At 38.6% G+C, this 13,178-nt stretch overlaps 1 protein-coding gene across 5 annotated transcripts in view; it reads right to left on the bottom strand.

The window, feature by feature from the left end:
* dock11 (dedicator of cytokinesis 11) overlaps window positions 1-13,178 on the bottom strand; it is a 141,834-nt gene that overhangs the window by 89,004 nt on the left and 39,652 nt on the right. For all 5 annotated transcript variants that reach the window (XM_069193447.1, XM_069193448.1, XM_069193450.1 and 2 more), the window contains 5 exons: window positions 9,718-9,933; window positions 4,948-5,070; window positions 3,554-3,636; window positions 2,603-2,725; window positions 18-94 (listed from right to left, as the gene is read on the bottom strand). In XM_069193447.1, the coding sequence (XP_069049548.1) occupies window positions 18-94; window positions 2,603-2,725; window positions 3,554-3,636; window positions 4,948-5,070; window positions 9,718-9,933 (622 nt within the window). The remainder of the gene's footprint in view (window positions 1-17; window positions 95-2,602; window positions 2,726-3,553; window positions 3,637-4,947; window positions 5,071-9,717; window positions 9,934-13,178) is intronic.

Below are 13,178 nucleotides of genomic sequence, written 5' to 3'. Positions count from 1 at the left end.
CCTGAAATGTGACCTACTTGGAAAATCAGGGGGTACACATTCAATGTTGATGTTTAACTGGCCAGGAATAATCTGGAGCTTTGTCTTCTCAGGCCTAAAAAGTGTTACAGAAGAAAAAAATGTTAAAGCAATTTGGCCAAAATTGTTAAACCATGTTGTAGTTTCATTTTCGCTAACATTACTGTTGGCAGAATTGCAAGTCAGATGCTCCGCTGAGGTTTAACACTAATCAACTTCATGCAAAGAAGCTTGAACGTTCAGTGAGATACACGCTGCTCTTGGGTTCTTTTTCCGTGGGAAGTGAATCAGCACTACAGGTGTTCACAAATAAGCCTGAAAGTGAAAGTGATCTTTGTTTTGTGGTTGGTGTGTCTTTTTCACCAGCTCATTTATCACTGGATTACAGTCTTGACCATTCTGAGTGAAAAAGATTACAGAGGCAATAAGAGGGAAAAGGAGGCAAAATAAAAAGTCTACAGAAGACCTCAGAAAAGCTTTCAGTTTGGATGTGAAAGAACAATTAGCCACATTGTGTAAAAAAAATAAAAAGCTTTGAATAAGGAGTCAGGTCAAGTACAGAGAAACAACCAAACCCCGTAATTATTATTATTAAATGCTGAGCTCTACAATGCAAAGTCCATGACTCAAGCACTGAGGACCAAATGCATTAAGAAAGGCAGTTAAACACATGCTTTCCAGAGTTCTTACCCAATTGATTCAACAATAAATTGCACAACTGACAGCAGCAACTAACACATTTTCTGTTAGAATATGAGAAACTGCATAATTTTTACCTTATTTTTATTATGTTTTACAGAATTAATTTACTTGTTTAGCAAATGTCAGTTGACACTTCTAATTTGTGAGACATTTATCGGTCTTAAAATAAGTGTAATCCAGTTGAATATCAAGTCCTAGGAGTTTTATTAGTAGTGTGGCACTATTCACCGGGGCGGGTTCAACGTGGAAGCAGAGCCCAGAATGAAGGGAGACGTGTTGCCTTAGTAACCACAGCTGTTCTGGCTGCCTGAGGACGAGCCCCAGCTGTGAGGGCTCTTTAAAAGCACACTGGACACCCCCCGGAGGGACGAGCAGGGCGAACCCTGGCAGTCCCGGAGGGGATTGTACCAGCGTAAGGCCTTCTTTTCTTTTTTTTTGCCTGTCCCATCATGCATCTCTACCGGCTGACCCTTTTCACACGTCAAGTTTTATTTTGGTTTGGCTTTGCGCTCCCTGCTCATCCGGACTGGACCCCGTGAAATAGGGTAAGTCCAGTCTGGATGTCGCGGTGCACAGCGGCACATTTTTCTTTTTGCTTTTTGTTTGAGTTTTCACCTTTTTTGTGTTATTTTCGGTATTTGCCAACCTCACACCGGTGCTTCCATCCCTCAGCGAGGGGAGTTGACTTTTTACCAGTGCTCCCTGTGGCCCCTGCCACTCCCACAATGTTACAGCAGTGACAGGTGCTTAATTCTAAGTCTTTCCAAACTGTGGCCCAGGAGATATTTTTCCAAAGCAATATACTGAACAGCATACTGAAACTTAAAGGATACCAACAGTATTTTTTATGGGCTGGCCTTAAGGCAGTAAAAAGCAGATTCTTGTCATAATCTTTCCTAACATTATCACATAAAACTGACAATGTTCATTATTTATGAAATAAGATTAACTATTTTTACAATAAAGTGATACTTTTCCTGAAATGTGGCTAACTTCACAGTTGAGTAATTGTAAAATCTGGGACCCCAACAACCATGATAATAAGGTTTGTTGTAGACTATAACAAGGTCATGCACAGGTGCTAGGAGAGCGGGACGCAGGATTCATTGGTGAATCAAAAACAGGAATTCAACCATCCATTATACAAAGCTTCATTATCCTGTGATAGATCAAGGCACACTGGAAACCATCCTGGCATTATTTAATTAAAAAGCACAACGAAAAAAACAGTTTTGTAGCATTTACATGGTAAAACCCACATAAACTGGGGAGAGAATATGCAAAATCCACACAGGTTTCCTAGTTCAGAACCAGAGCACGTAGAAAATGGTCCATGAACGTAAAGTAACCCACTCACCATCCTTAACTGTAGCATTATTCTTACAATTTCACTTATCAGTCTGTAGCACATTTCGTATAACTCCAATTCGCCCAAACCAGTTTATTCAGGGTGAGCCCTGGGACAAATTAAATGTATACCAGAGAACAGAGTGTTCACAAAGAACTCAACTATCCATCTGTATTCTCAAGCCAATCAGTCATTGGTGCTGTGCATTTTCTAACTGCGAGACAACTGGAGTCTATCCAGGCAAGCAATGGGAGCAAGGCAGAGTACACCTTGAACAACAGTCTATTCCAGGGCACACAGACAGACAGGCACACACTCACATCTAGAAGCCAATTAACCTACTGTACCAGCATGTCTTTGGAAGAAACACCTGGAGGAAACCCACGTGAACACAGGGAGAACATTTAAAACTTCAAGCAGATAGCACCCCAGGCCTGGCAAGGAAGCAACACTAACCACTGCAGCACCGTTGTCCAGCCCACTCGCAATTAATTTAGGGGAAGGCCACAGACCCTGTTGTTGGGTTTCACTCACTTCTTGATATCCAGGAGAAATTTAATGAGATCCTCATTTGAAAGCTTGCTGCTGTCCTGTCGGTACAGAGGAGAGAACTTCCCATCCATGTCCAGGCTGCCCTGGGCATCTTTAAACACCTGTCTTAAAACAATTCAGGCAAACAGCTGTGTTGACAGGCATCTCAGGCAGGCTAAGTCAAATGTGCTGGATTTCAAGTGAAAGTTAATATCTGATAAAACAAATGTTTCTTGTTGCATGGAAAAATTCACTCTTTACTATCATTTATAGTCCTAAGAATCAGGAAAGATATCAAAGAACATTTCACGGGTTTAATTAATGATTAATTAATTTGATTTTATTCATTGTGCCAGCAGGTTTGGACTTCATTAAATAAACATTTATAATACTAAAAGAAAATCTCATTATACTGTAGCTGAACATTATTCTTTGGCAATCTTTGTGATTTAAATAAAAGCATAAACATCTGAATCTTAAAGCACTATAATTTTAGCCTACAAAACAAATCAAGGCATGATAACTTTCAAATCGCATCCGTAAGAGAACATGTGTTTCCAGCTTAAAGCTCATTTGTCCTTGGAGTAAGAAACTTGCAGATTGATTCCTAGAGCTTTTCATTCAATTTTCCTGAAGTATCTGAAAAAATCTATAAGGAGGCATTGTAGCTGTGGAAAGGGAATATTAATTTTGTTTTCTGCTTCACAAATTTTATTTACACTGTACTTTTGGGGAGAAATACTAAAGCGATATTAACAGCTTTGTAAAAGATTCTGAAAGTCATCATGACATTTTTTAAATGTGGGGTCACAACAATGTTGTAGCACCACATACATTACCGCAAAATGAGTCACAGATGTACTGTACATGAGTATCCCACAGAAAAATTAATTGCTTTCAATTTTTTGACGGTGGAAACTTTTGGCAGTAACAATTTGAAAAGAAAATCCTTACTTGGCAGCCCATGCGAAAGGCATTCTGTACTGCCCAAGCCTTGCACACGTCTGCTTGGCAGCCTTCAGTACTTTCTGAGCAGTCTAAAACAAAATAAAAGATAAAATATGAACATGCTGCATGGGAAAATATAAAGACTTGTAACTGCTTCAGAGAGGTAGCCTGCCTGTTGAAAACCGGTGGTTAAGAACTAGGTGTAGATATGTGTTCCAGTACCTGCTGAGAAATCACCTGCTCCCCAACTTTAATCTTATGAAAACACATACATTCAACAATCATTTGTTGTTTCTGCTCTTATTTATCCATGTGTGATGAATAACGTACTCATTGAAAGGCAACCTCAAGGTCAATTTTGAGTATATGCATTTTATAAATTCACTTACCTGTACAAAGTTCTATGTCATCAGTTTTGGAATTCAGAGGGGTAAAAGTATATGATTTTATCCTTCCTGCATTACAAAATAATTCTAAGGCTCTGTCATCTTAATTTCAGAAAACTGTCCTAGCAAAATTACAACAAAGTTTTAGATGGAGGTCTCTTGAAGTGAGCATTGTTTTGCCTGTAAAAAATTGACACCTGGTGACTTTCTTGGATTATTCACAGCAGAGTTAGGAGAAATAATGTAAGTTTGGAAAGGTAAATCATGTAGGAAGAACCTTATCTGGTGGTTTCACAGTACCTCCTGGGTGCACAGGCTGAGTGCCTGAAGATTTAAACACCTTCTGAAATTGCCACTTTTCCAATATTAAGAGTGAAGAGTCTTCAGGCTTGTTATTACAAAGTTTTTTAAGAGTTTCTAAGAAACAAAGGTCCCAAAGCACTCTGGTGTCCTTGGTGTCGCCAAAAGAATGGGATGGACATCAGCACTCAAGGCATCTCCCCATAGCATTCAACCAGATGCAAGTTTAGATGAGCACTGAGATGGGGTATATTAAAATTAGTAGCAATATAAAGTTTCTTCGCAATAGAAATCTTGACACAACCAGAGGAAACATAACCAGCTTCATAGATTAGTCTTAGTTCCCAAAAGAGAACCTAGAACAACATGAACAGGTGCCCTCACCTGGGTGTGATGCTCTGACACAACACAGCTCTTTCACACAATTCCGGAGCAAAGACGCAGACAGGAAAGATTGCTGATGACCCCAGGTTACCACTTGTTTCATAAACTTCCTTCAGGAAGATGCTACTGGTCTTTCAAAACCACTCGGTAGTTGAACAGCTTCTTTCTTAGGGCTGGCTTTTTGCTTAAAGATGTCCAATGGCTTGTTGTGAATGGTACAGTAGAATGTTTTGCAGCACCAAGTGCACCAGAGTAAATTCCCTGAACATGAAATGGACTTGGCGAACAAAAGGGGATTCGGATTCTGGATTCGCCCGACTCCAAACTGACCTTGTTCACATCGGACGTCTTGATGTATGGCTCAGCACAATGAGTGATCCCATTCTGCAGCACCTTCTCTATTCTTGCCACCAGGAAAATGTCGGCATGGGGGTTTGTGACGGAGAAAATCCCCTGGGAAAGGGAGGGAGAAAAAGTGTCATCCCTACGCAAATTACCGTTGCAACATCCTGCAGATTTTGATATTCCCAAACCTAAAACATCTGTTCCTTATTAAAAGAGTGCGACTGGGCTTCTGGTTTTCCCCCAGGTTTTACGTTCTTAAAACTACATTTAAACAAATAGGAATCGCTTAAAATGGAACTGTTGAAAATTGGTCAGTTGGAAGAGGTTCTAATCATTTACTTTCAATGTATCATTTTCCACCCCGATCCCCGATTTGATAAGAGTAAATGCTTCCTTGACATCACCCAAAAGCCACATGTTACATGTAATATTTATTGATCGCCAAATGCAACCTGTGGGCAGAATGTCTGTAAATATCGTTCTCCAGAATTTTTAAACTCATTAAAATCATTTAAAAAGTATTTTTTTATGTGCAGAAAAAAATCACCAAACTCCCTCATGTCCAGAGCTGATTCTGACGGTCTCAAAAAGAAAACACAATGATAAACATCAGTTCTAGTTCCCACACATGCGGAATCCATGCAGGACACCTTGAAGAGAGCACAGTCAACTGTAAGAAACGTCATCCGCATTACCTCACTGCTAAAGGTGCCCTAACAGCATTCATTATTTTCAATACATCCAATGGATTACTGGGACCTGACGAATAACCTGATGAGTTAGTATGACTACAGATCTTTGAGCACTGATTGTCTACACAGGTTGCATGACAATCAAGCAAACTATCAGATGAACTTTTTGCACTGAACTGCACTTTTTTACAAGGTACTGCACATGCATACAGTATTTCTTTATGGATGTGCTACTGCTTGAAGGATTAATTCCAGTAAGCTACATTATGTTTTTAATTTCAGAGCTAAAAGGAAGTTTGTCATTAATGGTGCTATTTACTGCAGGTATGAGCATCCAAATGGTAAGTAATTAAGCTAATGGAATGGGATCTGATGGAGATACTTCAGCACAGACACAAGGCATCTACCCATAGTATTGAACCAAATGTACTGTAAAGTACTGCAGGTGAACTTGGTTGCCATTATCATTCACAGTAGGTTTTACATTTATACTGTATACTGCTGAGTTTTAATGAGAGTGCATTTATATCAGCAGTGGGTTATCTGTACCCTTTATGTTAAAAATGGAAAAGGAAAATAATGCATGAGCATTACTGAATAACAATCAAACAGAATGTTTTCCTGAGTCACGTCAGATCATAATTTCATTGTATACACACTACTGAACTCCAACTTGCATGAGAATATTAGCATTACAGGGACTCCTGAGTGTTTCAATGGGTTATGGATGGAAGTACATGGGACCTAATACCAGTAAAATCACATAGGATCCCAGAGGCTGATAATCCCAGAGAGAAAGTTTCAAATCAGAGTGAGACTTGGCAGTATGTGGGTTGTATCACTGCTTGATATATGCAATAAGAAGCTAAAAATAGTAAAGAATATACACAAACCAAATATTTATGTTACATAGAGTACACAAATCAGATAAAGGACTATTAAAATCACTTTACAATGTCAAATTAGAATAAGATGCAAGTGCACTAAAGTTAAAATAAGTAGTCTTATTTCACATAAATTAAACTGGAACTCAAACTCTTGATTGAAAATTGATTAATTACATCATTGTTGAAGGTTTGAGCCCTGATGCAGGTTGACTTCAAGTTATTCACTTATTGTGGGTGGTTAAATTGTACTTCTTTTCTGATTACATAAAACACTGTCACTGCCTTATTTATAGTGGACCATGGACATTATGACAGCTCCACTGTGTGAAAAGAAGAAGGTTTTACATTATGTTTTTCCAGATTTTATTTTAATGTGTACCCTAATTACAGTTACTACAAGATAAACAATTTCCAGACAATAATAACCAATCTTACGTATAGGGATCTAATATCAGCAACTGAATTGGTATATTTTTATAATGTTTTTAAAATCTGCTGACTAACGTCAGATTGTTTTTGACCAAGAATGTCACTAAGGTGAAGTTTGCATCATCTTAAAATGGCTTATACTGTAAGTTAGTTCCTTTGTGCCACTATTAATTTTTGACATTTTACTTACAATGCATTAAACTCCAAAAGTATTACATAACGTAATGGTCAACTGTATATTTTTGGAAATGATACATGCAACAGTAGACATAATACTTTCCACACTAAACAGCAAATTCGAATGCCAAACAGTCAAGTAATCATTGCTCAGTTCTAAAATACAGTACACCAGGGTTTAATTAGTGTGGCTTGTATTGCCAATTACTCTCACTACTGAAAGAGCTATGGATTAATAACAGGTGTGTCTGCCCTTTGTAGTGAATATGGGCAGCACATTATTGATGCATAGAGTGAAAGCTATGTCAGATTTTGCTGAAACTCTGGTATACAGTAGTGGGACCTCAAACAGTAGTTGTGGTGACCTCTCAAGAGCTGTTGTTTGAATTTGTGGATTATATTTGGAATAAGGGTGCACCAAAACAGTGTTTAAATGTGATTCAGTGCCAGACCTGCTGGAGAATGCCTTGTAACCGAGTGTGTGGTCTGGCACTATCTTAAATTTTAAATACAACATGTCCCAGCTAGAACCTAGAAGTGCCCAGCCCATTTCCTGCCTCCTCAACTGAATAAGTGCCTGAAACAGTGCCCCAAAGGCTACAGTCACGCGCACTTTAAACTTGAAAATTATATAAATTCAAATATTTCTTGTGAAAAACACATTTCTGTTTTTAAGTTAATATCGCTTAAGTGTCAGATTTATAAATGATACCTGAAATTCTATTTTTAAAATATATAAAATTATTATTATTACATTTTTCCAATCTGCAAAAAAATAGGCATTTTTTTAATTACCAATGGCATTAACGAAAAGTTTCATTTGAGACATGAAAAGTCTCCTCCAAAGGTCAAATTCAAACATTCCTGCACACACCCTAGTGTGTTCTGACAGGATAGGGAATGTTGGCATATTCATATACTACAACAAATAAGTCTTAAGGGACAGCTAATTTTTCAAACGGATACCACAGTGCTATTGCTGTACGTTAATGCAATTGCCTCAAAATACAAACACACAAAATGTCACAGTCAAGGCATACATTGAAGAGCATTGTTAGAAAGCAGTCACCAGTGTTTAGACAACAGTGCGGTTGTGACTGGCAATGTGCCCAGGATAGGCTACATTTATCTGCACTTTCCAAAATCAACAGAACAGTCTACTATTGTTGTTCAAAAAAACACAAATGCACTTGAAAAGTATGGTCTTGAACATTATTGCCTTTTTTAAACCCATGACTTTTCAATTTCTTTCGATTTGACTGGTCTGCTGATCTTCATATGACCTCCCAAGAGAATGATCAAATTGTAGAAATAAATCACAATTTTTTAAAAAAATGTACACTTCTTGAAAAAGTGCTGAAGGGATCTACTGTAGAATATTTTGTGGAGAAATGATCATTTGCTTTGGTTTATTTTTGATGCATGATGAATACTTTACTGTTGCATAATATTACATTAAACATTTTAGAATGGAAGCTAACTGTTATCTGCCAAATCAACAAAGAAATATTGGAAACATTCAGAATTTTTTTACTTTTAACTCTGACTTGGAATTTCCTTCAGTTTGGAAAGAAATAAGTTAAGAGGATTCACAACTCTTAGCTGTGACACCTGAGTAAATCCTGGGGCTAGGATGGACTCTCATCTTTCAGAGATCAGGAGATTGGAAAAAAAATAATTTGAACCGCTTTTTGAACCGGAGTTAAATCTTCTCCACAGCTGAGGCAATTCCACACTGGAACAAACTTCTTTGTGACACTTTTGGCTTGTCTATGCTGTGATGAGCCTTTATTTTAATGAAGAACAATCGAAGGTGGCACAGTAGTGCAGCCCTGGGTTTAATTCCTTGAGTGCTATCTATGTGGAGGTTTTATGTTCTCCTCATGTTAACATGGGTTTCCTCCAGGTGCTTCTGTTTTCTCACACAGTCGAAAGACTGGGGTAGCTTATTGGCCTTTAGGAAAACTGGCCCTGGTGTAATTGTGTGCATGTTTGTGTCTGTGTTGGACTGGCATCTGTTCTGCCTTGTTGCTTGCTGGGATAGGCTCTGTCTTCCCTCTGGCAGAGTCTAGGTATAAAGAGTAATAGAACTGCTCTTGGTTGCTCTGTCAGATTTTTTTAAAAGCTCAGCTACTGTACCTTTTTCAGCTAGACTGAAATCCATCAGCCCTCCAATGCAATTCCAGCAGTGGTTTACAACATTCAAACCAGAGAGATCCAGCCTTTTGGGACTTATAAGACTATCCAATCACTGGTAACAGATTATATTCATTTGGGCTGCTTCAACCAAATCACTGTTCAACGATCTGGACGTTTGGTCTGAATCCAAGTGAAGACAACTCGGTAGTTTCCAGGCTAGAGACCCGTGGACTCCTGCAGAGTTTTCAAGAAATTAAATCCATTCATAAATAGAATACTGCTTTTTCCTGGTAAGGGTCACAGTAACTCAGAGCCTAGATATAACTACATCCTTGCTGATCACAGTTAACCTGTAGAAAACACACACAAACAACAACGAAAAATTGTTAGGCACCACCTTTATTGAACAGTCCGGCAAAAGCAGGATATACCTGTCTGGGGAACTGGAGCAGCGACTCGGTCACTCTCTGAAGGACAGGCAGGGTGGCTGAAATGCCTCCTGGTTCCTGTTCTCTGCCAGCCTGGTCCAGGGTCTCAGACAGCATCTCTCGCACGCAGGGAGGGTTCAGATCCACATGAAAGTCTGCTGATATTTTGCAATTTTTGGCGACATCAAACAGCGCCAGACTGATAAAGAAGGGTTCCACCTTGAACACATACAAAGAAGAAAAACAAGGACCTCACACCTCATTTCAATTCATTTACGTACAGTACATTAGACTTTTTATTTGATAAAGATTGCAGTTGGATGCCGTTATTGCTTGTGAAAAACAATAGTATTTAGTGTGTGTTAGAGCTGTAATGCTATTATTTTTTCTATGCTGTCTGAATGCAAGATTTAACAGAAAAAAATGGATACCTCTCAACACCATCTTTCTTACTAGCCACATCAGAGATAATAGAGCAAATGATATGGAATATACTTTTTTTCTACTTTATATCCTCTGACAACATTGAGGCACTGCAAGTGTTAAACTGAAAACCAAAGTGGACTAAAATATTAATCACACTGGACATGAGCTACTGTTGTGAACAGACTTGTTCAAGAAAAACGCCAAGAGTACCCTTTCATTCTGAATTTCCTGTTAGTCACTATCATTGTCAATTAATTTCCCTTTCTATATATGGTCATGACTATCTAACAAATAGACACAAAGTTAAGATGATGTTTTATATAATAAATTATTGATAGAACCATGCATATGGATGCATTAGCAGATTCTAACTTTAGTGCAATAGTTTAGTGTATTTTTAAAATAAATGTTATGATAAATTGAACAATGGTGCATTATGACAATGCAACATTCATTCAATGGTACAATAAGTTAAAGAAAAATGTTAAATTGCCACAAAATATAGTAAATGTAATATATTATCAGCAGACAAGGTTTTTTCCATGTGTTTACATTATTACACAAATGAGCTGTTAATTTCTATAAGATTTACCAGGATTAAGAATGAAACATGATGATGTGACACGTACAGTATGTCAGCTTATGTCATGGTTTCCAAAGATCCTTAAAATTCGAAGTCAGATACTCGTCATGCAACCTGCCAGACTACAAAGTTAGAAAGTGAAAATCACCCCCAGCTGCATGTGTGGCTAATTAACTCTGCAGCTTTGTATGAACCTGAAATGTGAAAAGGTTAATGTTTTTAAATCCATCCACTTTCTATTTAGAAAATACCCCAGCAGGCACAGAGACCTAGGTGGACAGGACACACATTCTCAATCTGCCCCTTCAGCTGGAAAGTTGCCGGTTCATATCCCATGGCTGGCAGGGGAATCCTACTCTGTTGGGCCCCCGAGCAAGGCCCTTAACCCCAGCTGCTCCAGGGGCGCCATATAAATGGCTGGCCCTGCGCTCTGACCCCAAGCTTCTCTCTCCCCCTCTGTGTGCCTGTATGTCTCATGAAGAGCAATCTGGGGTATGCAAAAAGACAAATTCCTAATCCTAATTTGTCTATGGCTAATAAAGTGATCTTATTTTATAAATGCACATAGGGACGATTTGGAGATGCCAAGTAACATGTCTTTGGACTGTGAATGGATGCCATGGTAGTGGGAGAAATCTCCCACAGAGCAAACCCTACTCAGAAGGTGTTCTGGTCTGGAATCAAACCCCAGACCCAAGAGCTGTGATGTGGCAGCACCGCTACACCAACTTGTTTTTAAATCACAACTACAAAATACAGTACTATATTACTAACAGATTTTTTTCTTCTCCCCTTTTCATTTTGGAGTACGGTGTTACTGAAATACTGCAATGTGTCCATCTTATAACATCAACCCAGCTTCAGTAAATAACTGTACTTCCCACACTATGTATGTTAGTTGCAGCCATTTGTACAGTATAATGTTACATTGTACACAATGCAAATATTTTATCTATTTCACTTGGGGTCACATCTTGCTTCTTTATTACAAAAACACAGCTTACCGACTGCTCTTTTACCAGTGATGAAAGGTAATAAGCATTTAGTTAGCATTTACACAGGTGTTGTTCTGCTAGACTAGTATAAAACATGTGGTTTATGGGTGGCTCCTGAAATAAAGCATTATCAAGAAATGCATTTTATTCTGAGGAAGTCAGAGTGCTTACAATTGCTAACAAAAAGTCAACAGGATGACTGCTTTACAGTCTTTGGGAAAACTAGTTTATCCTGCAGAACTGGAGATAAGCCTGCTTATTTTTTTTGTGCGTCACTGTAGTTTAATAAACACAATATCTGATAAAACAGAAGTGCTTCACTTAGCCAAAACAAATAACCCAGGGGCTCAGAGGTACTGTACAGTGGTAATCTAATCAAGTCTCAATGAAGGCCAAAGCTGAGGTATCATGTTAACCCTGTCTGAGAAGGCAGCGGAGATGGTACATGTTTGTCATAAGATAATGTTTTTACCCTTATAAAAACATCATAATAATTCTTTATACTTATACAGCTTTTTTGTGACACTCAAAGTGCTTTACAGGTAATGGGGTCTCCCCTCCAACACTGTAGCTCCCTGGATGATGTGACCACAGCCAAAGTGCACACAGTCCACGTACCCGGACAGTCAACTAACATCCCTACTCTTTTTAAGAAACGGCCTGGGATTTTCAACAACCACAGAGAGACGGGACTTCAGTTTTACCTCTCCTCTGAAGGACAATACCTTTTTTACAGTATAGTGTCCCCATCACTATACTAAGGAATTAGGTCCCACACAGACTGCTGGGTGAGATTCCCTGACTGGTCCTACTAACACCTCTTCCAGCAGCACCTTTAGCTTTCCCAGGAGGTCTCCCATCCAGGTACTGGACAGGCTCACACCTGAGTAGCTTCAGTGAGTTGCCATAAGGTAAGTTACAAACAAAAGGGGGCCACAGCTCATTCCATCTTGTCTGGTTTCCAGAAACTATTTAATTCACAGATCTCATTCAGTCATTTCTTGAAAGAAGCCTCAACAACATGTCTGTAACTGTGTTCCAGACCCCCACAACCCCATTTGTAAAACAGTTATTCCCGTTTTCAGCTTTAACTGTACTTCCCTGTAGTCTTCTACTTGTGTCCTCTGGTTTGCATTTCACTGTTGATTTCAAAGAAATCCATTGGTTAGGCTTTGTCAAAGCCTTTAAATATTATGATATACAAATCATTTTGGCTTGTAGTATTCTTAAGTTAAGAATAAAAAAAATCCTTCTTTTCAGCATGTCTGTGATTCCTTTGAGGAATCTACTTGGTCTGTCTTCTTCGTAGTGTTGCCAGAGTAACAATATCTTTTAACCAAATCTGCACACAATATTCTTTAAATGACGTCTTACTGATTTATTTTACAATTTGAACATTACGGCTTTTGATTTAAACTCGGTATATCCTACCATTCTGTTTACAACTCTGCCAAGCTGTC

This window comes from Lepisosteus oculatus, chromosome 8 (assembly GCF_040954835.1).
Source record: "Lepisosteus oculatus isolate fLepOcu1 chromosome 8, fLepOcu1.hap2, whole genome shotgun sequence".
NCBI lineage: Eukaryota > Metazoa > Chordata > Actinopteri > Semionotiformes > Lepisosteidae > Lepisosteus > Lepisosteus oculatus.
This window is presented reverse-complemented; position numbering and strand designations above follow the sequence as displayed.